Source organism: Dromaius novaehollandiae, chromosome 27 (genome assembly GCF_036370855.1).
Source record: "Dromaius novaehollandiae isolate bDroNov1 chromosome 27, bDroNov1.hap1, whole genome shotgun sequence".
In the NCBI taxonomy this organism is placed as follows: domain Eukaryota; kingdom Metazoa; phylum Chordata; class Aves; order Casuariiformes; family Dromaiidae; genus Dromaius; species Dromaius novaehollandiae.
In genome coordinates, this window is record NC_088124.1 from 7,859,331 (window position 1) to 7,880,487 (window position 21,157).

The 21,157-nt window shown below is 38.6% G+C and overlaps 2 protein-coding genes and 1 long non-coding RNA gene across 5 annotated transcripts in view; 2 read left to right on the forward strand and 1 right to left on the reverse strand.

The window, feature by feature from the left end:
* The first annotated feature begins 9,267 nt into the window (after positions 1-9,267).
* Positions 9,268-21,016, forward strand: LOC112990216 (bile acid receptor). 3 transcript variants are annotated; one of them, XM_026111809.2, is made up of 12 exons: positions 9,268-9,457; positions 9,725-9,861; positions 13,880-14,006; positions 15,163-15,528; positions 16,160-16,300; positions 16,941-17,080; positions 17,167-17,271; positions 17,368-17,467; positions 18,649-18,777; positions 19,292-19,411; positions 19,797-19,910; positions 20,055-21,016. In XM_026111809.2, the coding sequence occupies exons 3-12, from the start codon at positions 13,916-13,918 to the stop codon at positions 20,291-20,293; spliced, it is 1,545 nt and encodes a 514-aa protein (XP_025967594.2). In that variant the 5' UTR covers positions 9,268-9,457; positions 9,725-9,861; positions 13,880-13,915; the 3' UTR covers positions 20,294-21,016. The 3 variants fall into 3 exon arrangements, with proteins under 3 accessions (XP_025967594.2, XP_064354031.1, XP_064354032.1); XM_064497961.1 differs by lacking the exon at positions 9,725-9,861; XM_064497962.1 differs by lacking the exons at positions 9,725-9,861; positions 18,649-18,777.
* On the reverse strand, positions 16,786-19,339 carry LOC135323711 (uncharacterized). The gene is made up of 3 exons (XR_010385196.1): positions 19,218-19,339; positions 17,868-17,923; positions 16,786-16,845 (listed from the first exon to the last, which is right to left on the reverse strand). It is a non-coding gene; the product is annotated as an uncharacterized LOC135323711 (long non-coding RNA).
* SYCP1 (synaptonemal complex protein 1) overlaps positions 20,461-21,157 on the forward strand; it is a 28,538-nt gene continuing 27,841 nt past the window's right edge. The window contains exon 1 of the mRNA XM_064497963.1: positions 20,461-20,577. Within this exon, the coding sequence (XP_064354033.1) occupies positions 20,470-20,577 (108 nt within the window). The 5' untranslated portion in view covers positions 20,461-20,469. The remainder of the gene's footprint in view (positions 20,578-21,157) is intronic.

The following is a 21,157-nucleotide window of genomic DNA, read 5'->3' on the forward strand; positions in this document are numbered from 1 at the left end:
GTCTCAGCGCCGCCGGCCGCCTCCGCCCTTAGCGCCGCCGTGCGGGCGCCGAGGGGGCGCCGCTGCGCTGCGCCGCGCTGCGGGGGCTGCGCGTGTCCGCGCGCGCGACTGCACCTCGCCGCCCCGGCCCGGGACCCCCCCGCGCCGGGGACGGCGCCTTTGGCCGTCTCGGGCCCGACCGTTCACTCTTTAACCGAATAGCTGTGAAAGGAAAATCCAACACCCCTTTTTTCTTACTGAGATACCAAACTCGCTACGGAGATAGCATTAAAAAGCAAATCTAAACCACATTCATGTCTTAACCTTTCTAATGTGCGTTTGTTTACAGAAAGCTAATGCTGGGCCTTTTCTCCCCGCCGGATCTCTAACATACTAACAGTTCTCCAGGGTTTTTGTTTTCAAGCAAGGTGAGTCAAAGTATTCCATGACACTGCTCCGAAAAAGAGGGAATCCAGGTGGAAAGCCCCTGGTTCACGCACCGTGCAAAACGAATGCTGCTCTGTGCAGTGTATGCAGGAGGGCACATATCCTTGACCCAAGGGAGTCCTGGTTATCTATTTAAATGCCCCATTAAACAGTGTGTGATAAATTCCGGGCTGAGATCTGTTGAGCTGTCATCTTATCTAATATTCTTGTTTGTCCCTTTTAACAGTAAACATCCTCTACTCAAGTTAAAATAACAGAAGCGCTGTAATGCTGACTCGGTTCTTTGTTATTTATTTGCTAACTAAAGCTACTGTTGGTGATCTGTGATGTCCTTGATGCTTAGCTCAACTTTGTGTCACAGTGCTTTTTTATTATTACCAACTTCATTAATATTTTCAAAAATAATGTTTTAACAGTAGGAGTCCATTTGACTTGAGCGATCTTTCAAATTTAAATACCCTTTGAGACAAACACACAAGAAAATTTTAGGATGCCTTATCAGAGAAAAGCTTTTTGTGATCAGAGGGAAAAACAGCCTACGCAGCCTGTGCAGCCTATGCAGTGCAGAAGTGCTGAATAAGATAATTTTAGATAAACAACAATTTCAAGACATTCATACAATCTAAGAGGGAATAGATTAAGTAGATACATTTGGACTATGCAATCAGAAACAGATTAATTAGTAAAGTATGAGAGATACATTTTGCAAATTTGGGAAATGCTACGTTGTAGTAACTTGTATGGAACTAAAAGACTAGTCCATTTTTTATAGCCTGTTTTTCTGTTACCTTTGAGCCCTTCCTTATTTTTCTTCCTATTAGACAATACTAAAAAGTTAAGACTATTTTTGTTATCAGAATTCCTTTTTCATAATGGCTGACTTCTGAACATTTGGAAAACTGACAAACACTATTGTCTTTACAATTCTGGTTATGGAACAAGTGGGCAAAAGATTCATTGTCCTGTCCTAAGGTAGACACAACATCCCTAAGTTGTAGTCAAAGCTTGTTCCCCCTACTCTCCTGTCTGTCCCCACTGTTATACCCTCCAATGAGGTTCGGCACCTACTGTTGGTGAGCTCTGGCTATACTCTTCACTCCGTGGCTGCATTTAAAACCCCTCTCTCTCCTCTGCGAAGTACATCAGTTTCTGCAGAGCCTGGGAGCAGCTGCACAGGAGGAGGCCTAATATAGCTAGATGAAATGATGCACGTGTACCAGTTCAGTATCCTCCTGCCTTTCCACTTATTCAACATAAGGAAGTTCTGTGAACTCACATATGCAGTCTCTGAGGTTCAGAGCAGTTCAGTTTTAAAGCAGGGAGGCACCCAATGAGCCATACCCTAAATACAGTGCATGCAACTGTTCCGAAGTGCAGCTCCAGAAATTCCAGTTCACATCCACTAGCAAATCAGCTACAGGAACAACCTGTCTTGTTCACCATGAAAGATCATTACACCTCAGCACCTGGAGTGCACGTCTGAATTTCTGGTTTTGGCCCATTCTGTTCCTGACATTTATACTTCAGGCAGTTTTTGTTGGGATTTAATACTCACTTTTCCCTGGCTTTAGTGATGGATGATACCCAAAGCTTTCATGCCAAGTGGAGACAAGCAAAGGAGAGAGACAAAAGGGTCATCACTGCTGTATCAGACTTCCATGGCAGAGTCAGGTCAGTTCCTCTGGGGATTCTGGCTGCTTGAAATAAAATTGCAGAATGAGAAGAAGACAGTCTACTATACAAACACCACACAGCGGTTAGCCTGTGTTGTCACTCAAGAACTGGGCTCATTCCTTCTCCAGCAGATCTTTTGACATAAAATCATTTGTTCAACTTCCAAAGCACAGTAGAATGAGCTAGCGTGGCGCCAGGGCACAGATCAGATCCCAGTAGGACAAAGCTCCCTGATTTAAATGCTGGGAATGCTTTTCACCAAAACTTCTAGTATGTAGCAACAGAACTTAAACAAATCAACAGATGAGCATTTTCTGTGTAGTGGTGTCTTTTAATTCCTTTGGCTTCTTATCACATCAGCTCTGTATAAACTGAAGAGAATGTATAAATTTGGCCTCTCAAACTTTTTAGTGTTTAACTTCAATTCGATTAAACACTTATGTATGTGTACAAAGTGAAAAATGAGGTTACAAGAGGTTAATGCTTTAATGCTTTTAATAACTCTTAACCACATGGCTGTATTTTGTCAGACAGAACATGGATTTGTTCTAGCAGGAAAAGCACATGCTAGATAGAAGCATATTGGTGCCCTCCAAAACAGCAAAGCTGCTACAGAACAAAAAACATTTCTAGGCCACCTTGGAAAAATCATAAGCAGTATTTCTCTGATGGAATTTCTGAGCAGGATTTCTGAGTATAAGCTCACTACGTGAATCTAGCTCAGAGGAGGAAAATCAAAAAGGAAAGGATTCTTCGCAGACCAGAAGTACAGGAGAAGTGATAAAAGGGACAGTTTCTCAGTGTGTGTCAAAAAGGAGGGAGTGGCAGTTATGCAGAATCCTAGGCACAAGGTATTATCTGTAGATTTGAGAGGAGTTCAGGGACTGCTGCTGTGGATGTTAAGACCAGGTGCGCCAGGTAATACTCTGTACTTATCCAGGAACTGACAGTGGAGTAAATGATGGTTAAAAATGTACAGAGGAAGTGTTCTGTAGAAACATCTGTGACAGAGATTGAGGGGCATATAAATGTTGAAAGTAGATAAGGAAAAATAGGGCAATTTTCTAAGATAATCTCGGGTTTGCAGTAAAATCATATTAATCATCAGTGTGGTCACTGATGTGCCAGCACAGCTTGAAAAACTTTGGCTCGGAGTTTCTGATAGCACAAGTCTCACACAATATTGCAGCAGAGATTGGCTTTTGTAAAGCTGAAAGACGTATTCCTAATTTGCACTAGAAGTCCTTCCTTGACAAACTTGCTGTCTAACAACCAAATATTTCAGTACCTACAGCTTGTTTAAAAAACAGAGCAGATCTCTCTCTCTCTCTCTTTCTCTTTCTCTCTCTCTCTCCTCCACACACCCCTCCCAAAACTGTTTGATCGTTTGCTTTTACAATTAAGTGATGGGTTTAACACAATTATCAGCTACTGTCACAATTCCACGGGTATTGCCTTCTACAAAATCTGGAATACAGAGCCTTGCAGACCAGAAGGCCAAGTGAATCTTCTTCCTGTACTTCGAAGCCTATACTTCAAGGTAGAATACTGCTGCACAAAACAGAAATTCTGTGTCAAAAGTTGTTACTAAGAAGTTCAGGTTCATTGTTCATCTTAGCTATCCTGCTTTGACAAATCTGGAAGAGTCACCCATTGCACCACAGCATTTACATTAATGAGTCTAATATTCTTTTTACTATTAAAACAAATGTCCATAAGATGGAATCCAGGCTGGAAGAAAAGAAAAACATTATCATTGATAAATGGATATACCCAGCTATTTTAGTCTCTCAGCAGCAACACTCCACTGCTGACAAAATGGAGACTTCAGAATAATTATCTTATAATTCTTAATACAGAGTGTCAAGACATTCTGCTTTATGAAAATTAGGTTCACGACTTGGCTTTTCTTCAACATACTTACAAAAAAGTGTGGTGATTTAAGAATCTCAGTGCTCGAAGATACATTACAAGTGTTCTCTATTAACCATCAATTCCAACATCATTGAAGCAGAATGTAATCAAGCTTTGGTTACACCTCCTTCATTTTATTCCCTGTTGTGTCCTGCTGAATACTGATGCACTGCAGCATTTTATTGACAAATCTGGGTCTCCCTGCCAAGGGGAACCACATGAATTTGGTGCAGGGTGTTGAAATGTGGAGAAGGAAAGATACCTATTCATTCTATTAGTATTGAATGGATGGGTTTATTAGCTCCTATTCTACCTTAGGGTGGTGGGCCTGCCCTACATACCAAGCTTAAGAGGATGCACGGAAGGAACAAGACCATTTTGCAGATTGGCTGAGATTCTCAAAGGAGGTAAAAACAGTTTGGCTCTCGCATTAAAATTTCACAGAAGTCAAGTATTTAACTCTCTTCAAGATTTGTGAAAACCCTGGAAGCAAATACATAGTGAAACTAAGCAACAACTTAAGATTAAGGAAAAAAAATCAGGGTTAAAGAGTTTAAAATTGCTTTTCTCTCGGGTCTGATGTGTTCTTCCACTATTTCATCCCATGAAAGCATTTAGGAACTTAATTAAACTGTTACCTTCTACCAAGTTATTTCTCTACGAATTTTACTGTGAAGATTTGTCTGATACATTTGACGCAAAACAGAAGAGTCTTTGTATTATCTAATGCTAAGCCGCATGGATGAATACTGTTCTCTAATGCTAAAACAGGAGCTGCTCACTGTATTTCATAGGTTTTTTACCCCTCCTTTGGGGGAATAGTTGCGTAACAGTATATTTGAAATCTGTGCAAGAAAGGTGTTGCCTGATGAAATTTCCCTGGCAAGTTTCAGTCTCATTCCTCTGCCGAAATACATAGCTTTGCTCTGTGAAGATTATTTCTTTTCAACTTTTGTAATTAACTGGACTGCTTTCAAAAATACATTTAGGGAAGATAAGAGCTTTGCAAAGCAGTGCTCAAAGGAAATGACACACAAACCTTGTTGCCTGAAGTTACAAAAATGAGCACATGCTTAAAACCTATAGAAGCAGGAAAGCACAGGGTAAACTTGTATTACAAGTAAAATATCATTTTTATCTTTTGTTTTATCATTATAAGTATTATGCTTGATCTGAAGCACTTCAGTCAGGCTGAGGCTGACCTACTACAATGACATTCTTAAGTTAAAAGTGAAGCCAGCAAAGGTGATTATTGTGTCGCAGGAGAGAGAGGCAAATATTGACAATAAAACAAGCATGTGTTATCAAACATCTAGGTTAATTACATTTTAGATTCATAATAACATTAAACGAGTCACCCCTGACAGACAATCCCATGTCTTTTCCTTTCCTTGCAACCCTCTTCATAACTGATGCCTGTACAGAGGTTACTGCTATTCCGGCAAAAGCTTTCTATTCCTGTCCTTAAATATGCATGCACGATACTTGTGAACATCCACAATACAAAAAAGGACAATTTCCTACTACAGTAGCTCCTGGCCCTGACACTACTTTGAACATGTGCTCCAACAATTAAAACTATCAATCACACACGTAACAAATGAACAACCTATTCAGATTAAATCTTTCTGTCTATTGAGAGTCAGAAGTACAAGGTAACACCAACATCCAAAAAAATGTCAGTCGTGAGGCTTTGTGCTGATTACCTCCTAGAGCTGAGGTTCACCCCTGCCATACAGAATATCCCAACAGTGCCAGAACCACTGCACCTTTTAAGATTAATAAATAAACCAGGAGAAAGGGTGAATAGAAAGTTTGCATGTTTTTCATGGGTTCCTCAAGAAACCGTAAACTTAAGTAGTTCTCAGAACACACAATTTTTGCTACGAATTAGTCCTTCACTGTGCTTTATGTCTATTTCTCTAAAACTAAAAATAGGTAAAGATGAAGTCTAAACATTTTAGTACATAAGCTTTACTATTAATACTCAACCTTCCTTAATGTTGTTCAGAACAGTTTACTAACAGGAGAGCTGTAATCCTTTAATGAAGTAATCTATATTTGAACATAATCTTAAACTCATATATAACAACAATTACTGTAATTAGCAATTGTTTTCCATGGACTCCCAACTGCTTAGTGTTTGACTCTTGCTTTAATCATTCAATGATTTACAGTAATGAGCTGGAACATCAGTATTTTGCACTGAAATGGCCAAAATAGTTGGCCAGGCATAACTGCCCTCATGTGACAGATCTCAGATGCTTTTGCGAAGAGTTAGCCAAAAGCAATAGACAATGCCATCACTTGTCTTTAATTTTTACTGAAAAACAACAACAAAGTGACCGTAATGACTTCTAGTCAGAGTCCCAGTAGCTTTTGAAGGATTGTTACTTTGCTGAGATTCTGCCCTTTGTTTAATTTGTGTTTGACAAGTGCTTTATAAATGAGCAGAAGAGGTGGTTTATGTTTCATTAATGAGGCTGATAGTGGTTAATTACTGAAGTTGCGTAAACAATCCAATACCAGATCAAGCAGAATGGGTCAGTTATGTAGAGAAGACCCAGCTGGAACAGATACGATTTCCTTTAACTATTCAAATACCAAACAAGTTACGGAGATCTAGAAACTGTAGTTCAGATGAACAGAGAATTCGGCTGAGCCTCAAAATGAATTCTCTCAACACACACTGACCTAGGGAAGCTCTCTTTTGAGCTGCAATTTATTAACTCCCTAGACAACTGCACAAAGGTAGACATTCTATGTACACAAGACTGTAGAGAGGCCACAGTTTACACTAATGATGGAAATGAGGCTGCTAACGTAGCGCAACATAAGGTGTTCAGGTAATCCTCATGTCGTCATGAGATGTGATTATTCTGTAGTGAGAACATGCATCCCTTATTCTGCACCTTAGTGGCACTTCTAGATTCTGACTCATGACAGGCACATGTCTGCTGATATTTTCAGCCCAGGTCTGAGTCACAGGTTTTTTTACTCACCTCTAGCAAAGCATGCTTGAAGTACCTGGTGATTTACTTTGCCTATTAAAATGTCATTAGACATGTTGCTGATCAGACAGCTTACTAGTGTTTTACAAAATTGACATACGTAAGGAAAAGTCACAGAAAATAGAGCTAGAAGACATCTCAAAAGTCCCTTCTCCTTACAGATCAACTCTAGAAGAACAATTCCTAAGTTCTCCAAGTTAGCCAAACCTAATCTACAAAACCTCCAATGATGAAGATTACACAGGCAACTTATTCCAGTGTTATTTTTACCATTATAAATGCTTTCTCTATTATCTAATTTAAATCCTCACTATTCCTGAATAAATTTTTTACTGCTTGTATTCTTTACAAGCACGGAAAACAGTTTATTTTCCTCCTCTTTTTAGCAGTTCTTTATGTGTTTGAAGAGGGCTCTCAGGTCTCCCATTTTTATTGTCAACCTAAGCTTTGAATAGAGGAACTGATCTGTTAAAATAATGTTAATACATAAATTTAACCTGGACCAATTCTCTGGTCTGAATCACTGCATGACTGTGCAGAACAGTAATACCAGGGCTATGAAGATAGCACATGGGTGGGAGTAAGTGGCCATGGGCTACTTAAAGTAGCACTGCACTTACGTTCTACTGGAACTAAGATTTAGGCTCTTATATACTCAAGTAATTTTAGAAATTCAGATCACTCTGAATCCATTAGCTTTTGTAACACTGAACAGAATCAGGATTAGATACCTTCTAAAGACCTGGGTTTCAAACTTAAATCTCCCAAAGTCAATAAGCTTTAAATATCCCAGTCCTGTAAGGACACTTGGATAGTTAATCAGTAAGCTATTTTCTATCAGAAAAAGCATTAAAAAGTCACTATTATTTAAACTAGAGATAACATTTCACAAAATGCCCTTGTTTTTCAACATTCATGAGAAAGGTTTACTCAAAAGCTGGATAAAAAAGACCATGGTATTTGTGATAGAAATGTTGCTATCAAAGAAAAGTCTCAGTCCTAACAATTGTCATGTTTGTTTTTCTCATTACAGGTTTGTAATTTGACATCTTACTAAGTTTAATTATGCACAGTATTTCTTTTCCCAGTAAAAGCCACCTTATTAAGCAGTACATGATCATTACCTTTGTCCCTACTGCAAAATCCATGTGTTCCAGCCCTTTGCCACCATACATGACCAATCCAAAGATTTGAAAGTCCCCCCAAACCTGCAAGATGCTCAAATAAGATCTGAGAGTTAATTTTTTTCTTTTCTTGAAAAGCAAGTCTCAACAATTTCACTTCCAAAGACTCAGTCACAGATTCCTAAATGGTATCAGACTGCGTGGAAATAAATAACGTGCTCTTCTCTGGAGCTGATGAACTGTAGATACAGCTCTTCTTTGAAGGGTAATGTCAGCTTGCTGTGTATTCTGCCACAGATCTGTGAAAACCTGTTGTCCCCAAAAGTCTATTTTAAGTGACTCTGCAGTAAGGTATAACCAACAAGAACTGAGTTTTTCCCTTTGCCATGCAACTCCACTAAGTCTACAACAGAACAGTTTTACTGAGGCAATATCAAGAATTGCTCTTGCACAGAAGAAAAGTGACCCTCATTCCGGAATTATGACATCCACCACCTTCTATGCATCATGTTAGGCAGTAAGTGTAATGACATGATGCTTAACTACAAAATGCCTTCGCCCAAAAGATCACATCTCATATCTAGGAAGTGATGAAAAACCCAAGTTGCAATGATTAATTTATAAGAAAATGTTCATAATGAAAGAACTTCTTAGTTTTCATAAGAATGAAATTTTACAAAATTAATGGCAACAAAAGTTGCTAACAAGTCACTGTCTGTTCTGGAGGTACACATTAATCCTGGGCATGCTGCATTAGCACAGATATGTCAGAGCTAGAATACACAGAAGAAGATAACTGTTTTGTGTTTGGAGATATTGGCCTAACCAAATGTTCCCAAATTCAATTATCATGCACTGTAGATATATCACACTAATAGTACTGCGATATTTTCTCTGACCAGGCAATGAACATTATCTGTTAGCACTCGGATATGTCGATGTTAAGCAATCTAAATGGGAGAATTTCAGATTCTACCAAGAAAGCAAAATATTTAGTAATCAGACTGGGAGAACTCTGGGAAACAGTGACGTGAGGGTCCCCATGGCCTCTGTCCCTGATGACCCAGTTATTATTTGATTTATGTGGACTTGCAGCTGCCCTTGCTTCGACCCCAGGAAAGGCTGTGTGGGAAGTTCATGTCTCAGAGCCTGTAGCATTGCTCTGCAGAGTGTCTGGAGCCTAATGTATGCAAAGAAACTGATAAATAGGGAAAAGGCCCAGTTTGCTCCAGCTGGACTCAGAGCTGGAATCACTGCTACATCCCAACAGACTTGCTCTGGGAAGAAGAGGCTCTCTCTGGAACTAGCGTAAGTATTTCATTCACTACTCTGAATGCTTTGGGATTGCAAAGTGTTATTCTAGGCATAAACCAATTTGCCATGTGAAAATATCTGAGGCATTGGTTTTTTGTTTGCTTTTAGAATGGCTGATTAAATTAAAATAGAAAATAGACACTTTAAAATTAGCTAAAATCCTAGCTGCCAAGAATTTGTTCCAACAGCACTGTAACTACATATGCTGCTCTGTGGTGCACAGTCATTTTGGAGGACGAAGGGATGTAATTCTCTTTTCAGAAAGTAAGGTGGAAACACCAAATTTTGGCACCATTTCATTCACATTTTGTGAAAGATTTTGAGACCAAAGAGCCCTGGATCACATTCAGGATGGGATTTATTACTAAGATTTACCTGCGTCTGACATACTGAGTGAAGTAAGTCAACTTTAATTTAGTTATTTGCTTCCTTCCCCAAGGTACCAGGAAAACCATAAGTTACAAAGAACCTCTAAACTCTTATTTTACAATATATATAACTTATACTTTCAAAAAAGGTATTAAAAAAAATCAAGCTATGCTTTCCAGAAGAAAAAAAAAAGCACCATGTTTAGCACTGTTATAGAAACATACTGCCTAGTGCTGCTGCTTGTTCATTATGCTGGCTACAAGGTATGTTAAATAAATGCTGAAGACCTTCAGCTTGAGTTCCTAACATTCCCTTTAAACAAAAAATTTCCCAGTGACACAACTGTCAAAATATTTATGATAGCAGTTAAAGTACTGTCAGTGCGGACATTTTAAAGAGCTCCCTGGAGAATCTTCTACAAGAAATATACCTTGCATTGTAATAAATCTGATAATACAAGTTGATGATATTTTACTTTATGATACAGTATTTCATGGCAATAAAAATTATAAAAAACAGCTTATGCCATAAATAACAATAAATGGATTCACCATACGTATTCTAGTCTGAACATGTACATTCTGTTAAATGACTAACTGTTCTGTGGTTACGCCTTACTTTCACCAATTAACTGCTTTTTGGTTTTTTTAATTGTTTCCATCTTTGATGAGTTGAAAAGTCTTTCCATTAGGACTAATAACTGAACGTTGCTAAATTTCTGTATTAGATGGATAACCAAATCCCTGAATTAACACATACTTCACTTTATACTGAATGTTATTTGTTGAGAAGACTGATCACTGACAAAACTAAACATGTAAAAGAGCAACTTTGTCAGAACTGCTTAAGCAACTTAGACTCTAAGTCACATCTTCCTCTGGGGGGGAGGAAAAAAAAAACCTCTCTCAGGTTTGAGAGGCTTTTAAAAGTCTCCAAATGATCAAGATTTTACATGTGAAAATACCCAGCAGGAATAGCTCCTCAGAAGTAACAGGGAAGAAGATAAAGCAGGATACAGCATGTATCTTTACGTAGATGAAATTTACTCCCAAGTCAGTTTGCCTCACAAAGGAGTAAGAGTTTCATCCAAACTGTGTTAATGCATGTGATTCTACAAAACAGGTTACTAAAGATTTCAGCTTCTTTTGTTTTCAGTTATTCAAGACCTTTATACATCATCTCTGGGAAGATATTCTTTTTTTGTTTTCTTTCTAAAGCATGCACACACAAAAAAGTACGGCTATATTTTGAGTACTCAGGAGAAAAACAGGTATTAATTATGTTTTGGGAATGGCATGGCTGTCATTGACCTAAATACCCAAAGCTCTTCCCCCTAGTCCAATTTCAAATTTGTCAAAGTTATTGTTTTCAGAACTACATATTGGACATGTAGGCTGCATTCTGTCAAGGAGTCCACCAACTTCAGAGTCTGTAGCTAAGCCTTGTGTGCATGCAGAATTTACTTTGTTGCATGGCAAAGGGTTAATGAATGTATATGTGGGCTGAAGAAGTGTCCCTGAAGTCATGGTTCACTCCTAGTGAGGTGTGAGAGGTTAGGGATGGCTACTGAACTCTTGGGAGATCAGCATGTATAGCATCATGAAAGTTCATCGACTCCTAAAATTTGGAGGAGGCTTCTGTCCTGCTGACTGACTCAAATACAAAGAACAGAATATTTCAAAGGGGCACAGGTTTTACAACACACGATTGCTGTAGTCAATCTTACAAACCACAAAACTTTCCTGTCCTAGAGAATTCAGTTCCTTCCTTAGATTATCTTACTCTGTTTTTCATAATTTTGTTTTAAAAAGCCCAATGCAATTTTATATCAGAACAATTCTCAAATGTTAGGAAATGAAACTATTAACATCTATGCACAGGCATTCTGACCATTAAGTCTCATTTCAAGGTAGTATAGCATTCCTCAAATAAACATGGGATTTAATATTAATATTGTTACGGCATTCTCTTAATTGAAGAGCTTCAATTTGCAAAGTCCCCTTCTCAGCTGGAAATTCTGGAGTTACACTGATAACTTTTATTAGCGTAAGAATCAGTAAGAAGGGCCAAATCCTCATATCCATTCTCATACAATCACATAAGTAGTGAAAACTTTGCCTAATTAAAGCCTGATTCAAAGCTTTGGGATGTCTAACGAACTGCAGCACCTTCCATTTGGTAATACACACTTCATACTTCCAATTTACATGTGAGACAGACTGGATCAGTGTAATTTTATCTTCTAATTTTTAATTTTATTTTACGTTCTAATCTTTTCTATTATTATTATTACTATTTAAAGAAACTACTGGAATCTAGAAACACATTTCTTCAGCAAATGCACATTTTTGATGGAAAAAAAAAAGTAGACTTTGCCCAGGCCAAATTGATCTTACTGATAAGGACCTCATGATTCAGTGAGTCATTTCTGTTTCAACCAAATATTTACTAGGAGAGATAACATAAAAGCAGCATTCCAGTCTCACTGCATCTTTTCACCTTCTGCTGGCAACATGAAGGGAAAGTGTTCAGTTTCAAAGATGTATCTAATCTGGGGGGAAGGACATGTATATTTCAAGGTATTACTTCAGCTCGGACTCCCTGAAATGATACATTCATTTTCTCAGCTGTAATAGTTAGGTACAGGCATTGCACAAAGCCTAGTATGCGAGTCTTTCAAAGATATTTATACCCAACTTGTTAATTCTGCAAAAGGCATATATATATAGTCCTGTGGTATACATAAGGCTTAGACTTGCTATTTCTTCCAAATATTTATTTCCCTTTTTCATCTTTCTTGTCCTTCCTATCTGCTCAAGGAAAGCCTACGAATGGTTCACTGGCAAAGTGTCTTGCAGAGTGTTTACTCTGCAGGCATCAGATACAACTTATTTTTAACCAGTGAGGCTCTCTCCTACATTCCACAGTGCAGAGGAAAAAGAAGGGCCAAGGAAAGCACTTTCTACTTAACACTGTAGCAGCTACTCCAATATCTCAATTGCCTGTACATATGTGTATGTGTACATATATATATATATATAAAAATTCAAAACCAGCTCACACTAGTCTCCATATAGATATTCTTTTCTCTTTTTTTAAACCTCTCTTTTAAGAATTTTTAGAACACACTTTTTTAGAACCTCTCTACAAAGGAAAATTACTGAACAATAAGGTAGTTTTGAAATCAAAGTACAATAGCTATTCTGCACCAACAGTATCACTGAAAGCTCTTAGTACGCTTTCTTATAGTGAATGTAGGGCTAACTACAGACAGTCAAAGCATCCAAACAGGAGCCCAGGTTCCTTCAAAAAAATCAAGGGACAGAGAAAAGCAACTCCAGAAGGCAATACATCTCATCTTACATGCGATTTGATTTTTTGGCCCTTCAGGGGAGACTCTCAACTCTTGAAGGAATACGGGCTTTTAAAAGTGGAACCTAATCTAAATTAGACAGTGCCTAAGTGGGGCAAAGCCAGGTCTTCATGCATAAAAGAACATTTGCATGGGGAGGAAGAGCAATGCTGGCCTTTCCAGGCTATTTCTCTATATTTACATGCTCCAAATCTGGAAAAAAGTGAATGAAGCAAAGTTACTAAAAGCCAATCTTTGTGAAGAAACAGAAAGTCCACAAATTTCACGTTTCTGCAGATGCCCTAACTCATTCTGCAACCAAGTTTTTTCTGTCCAGGGAAGCTCCTCTTAATTACTTCCCAGTGAGAATTCACCAAAGGTTAGGCTGATTCCCCAAACTTTTCTGTGTAAAATCAGTAGCTGAAGAGTTCTACATTACTAAGTTCAGTAGCTGAAGAATTCTAAATACACCTTGAAGATGTATAAATGGACTCCATACCCCATCCTTATTAGTAGTACAAGCCAACATTTTGCAAATTCAGTGCAAGTATTGTGTGACTTGACACTCTCCTCTGATTTTCTTATGATATGCAAATGGTTTCAAATCCTGGAATTTCCTGTTTTCAGCTCCTTAGCTAATCCTACCCAGCCATTCTTTCTCAAGTGATGTTTCTCTTACATTTATATTTCTTTAGGTTTCCTTCTCAAAAGTCTATCATACACCAAAGTGAATGAAACAGTACAATTTGGAGCAGAACATGGCGAATACATTTGTCACAGTACCTGATGGGTATTGTCTTGCTGAGCCCATACAGTATTATGGTGAGTAAGCCAGAATTTTAATACTAAGAAAAATCAGTATAGTAAATTTATCTTTTCAAAGCTCTTAGAAAGTCACACATTTGACTACCAAGCCCATATTGCAAATATGTTCAAATATGTTAGAGTATGCTTATACAGATTTTTGCACACAATGTGATTATGCTGAGAGATGATTTCATATAAAGATTACAGTGGAGCTCCCTCCCTTTGATTTGCATGAAGAAGCTACAGGTTCTATTACCATATTCCAGATACATTATAAAGAGATAATGATTATTATTCTATAGCTTACATAACTATAATTGCAATCGGTAATCTAATTTTGGATGGGTAAAAGCAAGACCTAATGTCCATTAGAAACAGAAGAACCTTCATTCTGCTTTAAAAACCCTTCAATTTATTTTTACAGAGATTTGAACACGCACAAAATTGAACACGATACATGCTGCATGAGCTTTCTTCAGTATAACTGTGTAAATTTGACAAGGTGGTTGAATCAAATGAAAATACTGTAATCAGTAATGCAGGAAGAAACTGTCTTCAAAATTCTGTACATACATGTTGCTAAAAATCAAATTTCATAACTATATAGGATGACATGTGGAAAAATATTAAATAAAACAGGCCTTTGATTTTCACCCTACTGAATACTGACTTTGAGACTCATGCCACAGCAAATATTACTGCTCTAGAATTTCTGAAATATCTTTCTCAGATTCTTAATGATTATTTTGTAATATTATGCATGACATGTATCAGTAGCAAACATTTCACTCATTAACAAATTCACTTACTTACGGGAAAAATATCCTTCTGTAATGAGGAAAACAAAATAAAAACAGTAACAAATCTGAAGGTAACTATATACTCAGTTGACACATGATATTCAATTAATTACTAAGAAGAATCGAGTGGCATCTACATCATATTGCCCAAACTGTTACCAAGCCATTTTTACCACACCTAAGATTTTACTTAAGAACATTACAGGCAGCACATTTAAAAAGAATGAGTCATTGAAAATGTGTTCCTCTAATACTTATGCTTAAATATTTAATCCATAAAATGTTTAAAAAAAAAAAAACAAAACTTTGAGTAGCTGACATCAAGATACTCTCCAGGTTTTTTATGTAATCTCAATTTCTTTTTTATCTAGATGTTTTACCAGAGCATATCAATTATCAGCTGCAAGACACAGATTTTCAGACTACTCCTTACTGCCAGTATTCCACAGTTCAATTTCCTCCTCCAGTACTACAGTCACAACCTTCACAATCCCAGTACAGTACATACAGCCTGGACTCTCAGTACAGCGATGGGCAGTATATAATCAGCAACTGTGAATTAAGCAAGCCCTCTTTCATGGCTTCCCACATTGATGACAGTGGATATCAAGGACTAAAAAGGCCAAGATTAAACCATTCTTCCTTGCGAATGAAGGGACAGGAAGAGCTCTGCGTTGTGTGTGGGGACAAGGCCTCAGGCTATCACTACAATGCACTTACCTGTGAAGGTTGTAAAGGTAAGAGGAGAATAAGTTTATCTGTATCTTACCCAGGAATGTTGCCCCACAGTGCTAAACATAATATGGTAAGATTTCACACCTGTGATTTTAAAGGAATATATCTCATTAATTTTTAAGTTGACATTTCTACAGAGGTTCGTAATTTATCTAAGGAACCCTTTCTCTAAGAAGCTCACTTCAGATTCATATTTTTATAACATCTTTTGAAGAAATATTTTCACAGTATATATTTATCACAAGCATTTCATACAACTGATATTGATATCAGTTATTCACTAGAATTGTGTCTGTTTAAGCAGGTTCTGATTTTCTCATAACAGTTAATATTATAGAGTTATTTCAGTGTTATTAATTTTACTCGCTATTAAATTTAAATAAAAATAAATGATTATTTATTACCTATACTTCTGGTTTACTATATAGGAGTTGTCTTGATCAGGTAAGGAAAACAGTGATTAATATTAGTTAGAAAGTCCTAACAAGTCATTATTATTGTGCTGTTAAAGACCAAATTGAAAATCAAGGTCATGTTTTAATTGTGAGAAAAACCCTAAGCTTTAGTTCTTTAGATCACTGTGAGATAAAGGTCCTTAGATTTCCTCAGTCATAACCTGATTCTTGTCTGTAGGCTTCTTTCGACGTAGCATCACTAAAAATGCAGTGTATCGATGCAAGAATGGTGGTCACTGTGAAATGGACATGTACATGCGAAGAAAGTGTCAGGAATGTCGCCTGAAGAAGTGTAAGGCTGTGGGGATGCTAGCAGAATGTAAGTACTCCTTCTCTGCTGGCTACTATAATAAACTCTGACAAATTCTTTCTCAAAAACTATCCCTTCTCCTCGTTAAAACTAAAGGGTATTGGTCTAAATTTCATTTTGCTGTAGGAAAATTTAATTTTGGAGTCTGCAGGACCTGCAGCATCACCAACTGCGGAAACCATCAGTATTTGGAAACTCTCTCCTGAAGTTATGAAGACTGCTGTTGAAAGAGCTTACACATACATACGTACACACACACACACAAAAGAAATTACTACCAAGAGATACAATTACTACCAAGATAAATATCCTGAACCTTGACAGGGCAGCCATAAGCATATCAGATGCACTTTCATGTTTGAAAAAAAAAATCTGCGTAGTATTTTTTCATGAACAATTCTCATTCTCGTCCTTACATGTCAAAGAGCCACAAGCAAAATAACATGAGAAGACCGCAAACACTCAGGTCTGATGGATACTGAACATAAACTCACCTAATGAATAGCGTTTTGCCATATTCTCTAGGAAACAGAGTTCCTTACAGGTTACAGCTCCTGCAATGCAAGACTTATGTTATCTATAATAATACAAGTGATCAGGTAATTAATTTGAAAATACATGCATTGATACACACTTCTATGCCTCACAGGTTTGCTGACTGAAGTACAGTGCAAGTCAAAGCGACTCAGGAAAAATTTCAAACAGAAGAGCAGTTTCCTTTGCAACATAAAACTAGAAGATGAGGGACTGAATAGTAAGCACGTATCATCTACAACAAGACCTGGAAAAGTGGGATATTTTTCTATTTGAAATATCTTCTATCATTTCTTTTTGCTGTAACGCATTGTCGTTTGATTGATTTATGCTTTCAACAGATCCCAGAGAAGATGGAACTCACTCCAGGAGAACACCAACTTCTTGACCACATTGTAGCAGCACATCAAAAATACACAATTCCCCTTGAGGAAGCAAAGAAGTTTGTATGTATACAGAACAATCAGCCTGCTTTACTCAGTTATTATTATCCTAAACACTGTATTTGGTTATATCAAAAGTCTAAACACTCTTTCATGCAGCTACAAGAAACTGCAAGTCCAGAGGAAAGCTTTCTGCGTCTCTCTGAGACAGCAGTTGTTCACGTACAAGTGTTAGTGGATTTCACAAAAAGACTCCCAGGTGAGTTCCTTCTTTCAGAAAATGTTACGCTATAAGTCTGACACATTATTTTAAGAGGCAGATACCATATTGGTGGCATGCATCTGAAAAAAATATAAGCTTTAAGAAAATTCTTACTCAACTGATTATCTCATCTTCAAACACTAATGATCAGGATTACCATTTGCCAGTACTTGCTAGTAGTTCCCTACATTCTCTTTTATGAGGACAAATTTGGACTGTCTCCAAACTTTTACTATAATTAGATTTCTTTTCCATGTCTGACACGGAATAGAGACATTTTCTGAAAAGTATATCTACTTCAAAATACTATCTTGAGCAAATTATTGTTTTAAGACATACTCTGAAATCCAAATCAGTTTGCAATTTATTATAGTCATCAAAGATAAAATAGATGTACCTTCAAAGAAAAGGCAGAACAGGAGGGATGTATCAGCTGCTCCTACTCGTATTTTCCTATAATACAAGAACAAGGGAGCATGCAATTAAATCCATTGCATTTCAATGTAACGTTGACAAAATAACATTTGATGGGGAAGCTGATAATTTGTTTATTACTGCAAGTTGTAAAACTCACTGACAAAAGTCAATTGACATGTCTAGAGCAGACATTTCATGTAACTTAGTAGCAGTGGTAGCACTACTATGGAACAGGTCTGAGAGGATGGATGAGTTCTTTGTTTTCTTAAAGTTTTGTTTCATACTCTGCTTTGATCAAGATTAAGAACAGGATTAAATTCCTTTGCTCTTGAATTATAAATGCTTTAGTCAAAAGATGAACACAAGTAAAAAAAGATCAGATATCAACAGATAAGGAGAATATCCATGCTCACGAAGCAATATAACAAACTCATAAGGCATTAGGCCATGTGACATATATCAGGTAACAATGGCATATTAGGAAGAAATTTTCGATAGAGTCTTGCTTATTCCTAAATTTGTCTTTTTTAATCTTCCTCTGAATCTTCTAACACTGGACACTGCCAACAGCACAAAACCTTTTTGTCTGGTCTGCAAAGTAACAAGAAAGACCCCAAGAGTCTAGTCTTTGGTACACAGGTCTTTTAAATATAGCTCCTCCTTTCCAGTAAAGATATTTATTAAAATATCATTTTCTCAACTCATATTAGGGGCTTAAAGGCAGCCACAGCTTCGAGTCTTAACAATATCTTTCTCTGCAGGATTTGAAAGTTTAGCTAGTGAAGATCAAATTGCATTGCTAAAAGGGTCAACAGTTGAAGCAATGTTTTTGCGTTCAGCCCAGATATATAACCAAAGAATTAGTGAATGCCAATCATCAACAAGTGAAAGTAAGTTTGATTAACACCAGTAATTCAGCCATTTTGAAACAACTTCCATTCGTTTTTATTCACCAAATCTCAAGTAATTGCCTACTCAAACATAGCAGTGTTTTACTGACAGTAATACCAGTAATGTCTCCATACCTCCCATATGCAATTTTTCACAGAGCACCCCAGAAAGTAAACATTAATTGGATCTCTATTTTCCTCACATTAATTGCAAACAAAGTGCAACAATTTTGAGTGTTTGCATAACAAATTATGGGGTGCAAGGATAACATTAAGTATATTAATGACATATATTGTGCTAAATTTGACACAAGAGATTACTTTGACTAACAATAATGCAAAAAATAAACTTGTGGCTGGATGCCAAAAAGCACTCTTTCCAATTCATCTGGTCCCTCTGCATGGGACTGAGAAAAATATACACAATTTCAGGTACATACCTGCAAAGCAGATGCAGCCAAATGTTTAAAGTAGTATTATGTTTAGCTGTGAACTGTCATCCTTCTTACTGCAGGTCATGGAAGATTTTCTGATCATGTGACGTGTTGCCACATTCAAAACCTGGATAAGAATGCCATTTATTCCATGGAAATGTCTCACAATGAAGACAGGCCGACTTCCACTACCACCACAGGTAATGGAGGCCTCTGAAACAACACATTTGGAAATCTGTGACCTCGCTGGCCATGCGCTCCACCACACTGAGCCATACTGTCGGTGAGGCCCGTGCCTCCTCTCCTCCCTTCCGCTCTGAGCTGGTCTGCCACCACTCAGGCACTATTTCTTCATGGAAAGAAGATGTGCCTTTTGCCTTTCCTTATATCTCAAGATAAGAAAGTCTTGAGCTATATCAAGAGCTGCACAGCACAACTGCAATAGGCATTAAAATTGTTTTCATTAAGCTTATTAACCCTTTCATGAGATGGAATAGCCTGGAACTTTAAAAGATTAGGACAAAGATGACTCATAATAGCATTATCTTTTTCTGTACTGAAATATCATTTCATTTCATTTCCAAGGTATAACCGAGGAGTTTATTACTGCGCTGTTTTACTTCTACAGAAGCATGGGAGAACTTAAAGTGACCGAGACAGAATATGCCCTGCTTGTGGCAACAACGGTGTTTTTTTCAGGTAAAACTGCGCGACGAGTTGCTGTTCCTTACTACCGTCCTTTTAATCCATTTTAACCCCCGCGCCGCGGGCCGCCGCCGCTCCTTCGGGCGGGGTGGCGCCGCGCGCTCCCGCTAACCGCCCTCTCCCGCCGCGCTCCCGCAGACCGGCCGCTCCTGAGGAACAAGCGGCACGTGGAGGAGCTGCAGGAGCCGCTCCTGGGCATCCTCTACAAGTACTCGAAGATCCACCACCCCGAGGACCCGCAGCACTTCGCCCGCCTCATCGGACGCCTCACGGAACTGCGCACTCTCAACCACACCCACGCGGAGGTGCTGGTAACGTGGCGGACCAAGGACCCCCGACTGACCTCCCTGCTCTGCGAGATCTGGGACCTGCACTAAGGCGGCGCCGAGCCTTGCCCCCCGCCACGCAGTAAACGTACAGCGGCGTCCCGGCGGCCGTTATTGCCGCGCCGCCGCTTCCCGCCTTTTCGCTCTCCCTCAGCGGGCGGCGAGCCGGGTGTGCACGTACTTGTCCTGAGGCGCCGCCTCGGCGGTCCGCCCTCTCCTCCGAGGCTATGGAAAAGGAAAAGCCATTTAAGTTGTTCGTGCCGCCGCGTCTGAGCGGTGGCCAGGTGTCTGCAGTCAAGCCGCAGGCCAGCGCTCGGGTCGCGGGGCTCGGTCAGGTAAAGGGCGCAGCCGCCCCCCGCGCGCTGCGCCGCTCCTGAGGCGGTGGCCCGGCTCGGCCGCGGGGCGCCGCGGTGGCGCGGGGCGAGCGCCCAGCTGAAGCCCTGGGCCGCATGACAGCGTTTTGCTGCAAACTGCCAAGATTGGCGGGGGGCGAGCATTTTCAATTTTGATTTCCGATATTTTTACTTTATTTCTGTCACAGCCCAAAAGACATCTTCTCGGCTGTTTGCTATGTATTTTAACTGTTCACTACCAACGACACATAACTAGATGTTTGATGTGGGTAATTGAAAACAATAAGTTGGGAAGGACACAACTTCTTGTTGTGACTCACTTGGATTTATTGTTCCCACCACAATCAAATGTAGAGTGAAAGTGTTCTGTCACTAGGCACCAAATTATCTGAATTCAACAAGTGCTTTTTTTTCATGTTGAGGTTCCCTTTTGAATATGTTTAGATTAAGAAATGACTTTCTGACAGGAGGTGATTATGCTGTATACAAGACAAACTTCTGTGACTTTTTTAGAACACCTTGTAAAATGAAATTCTCATGCTAAAACTTTATCAGATCAGTT

Bases quoted from the DNA above. Each gene is read 5' to 3' on its own strand.
- LOC112990216 (XM_026111809.2), top strand. From the start codon at position 13,916: ATGAAACAGTACAATTTGGAGCAGAACATGGCGAATACATTTGTCACA. The intron at 18,778-19,291 runs GTAAGTTTGATT...TTCTTACTGCAG, and splicing joins CCAATCATCAACAAGTGAAA to GTCATGGAAGATTTTCTGAT. The intron at 19,911-20,054 runs GTAAAACTGCGC...GCGCTCCCGCAG, and splicing joins AACAACGGTGTTTTTTTCAG to ACCGGCCGCTCCTGAGGAAC.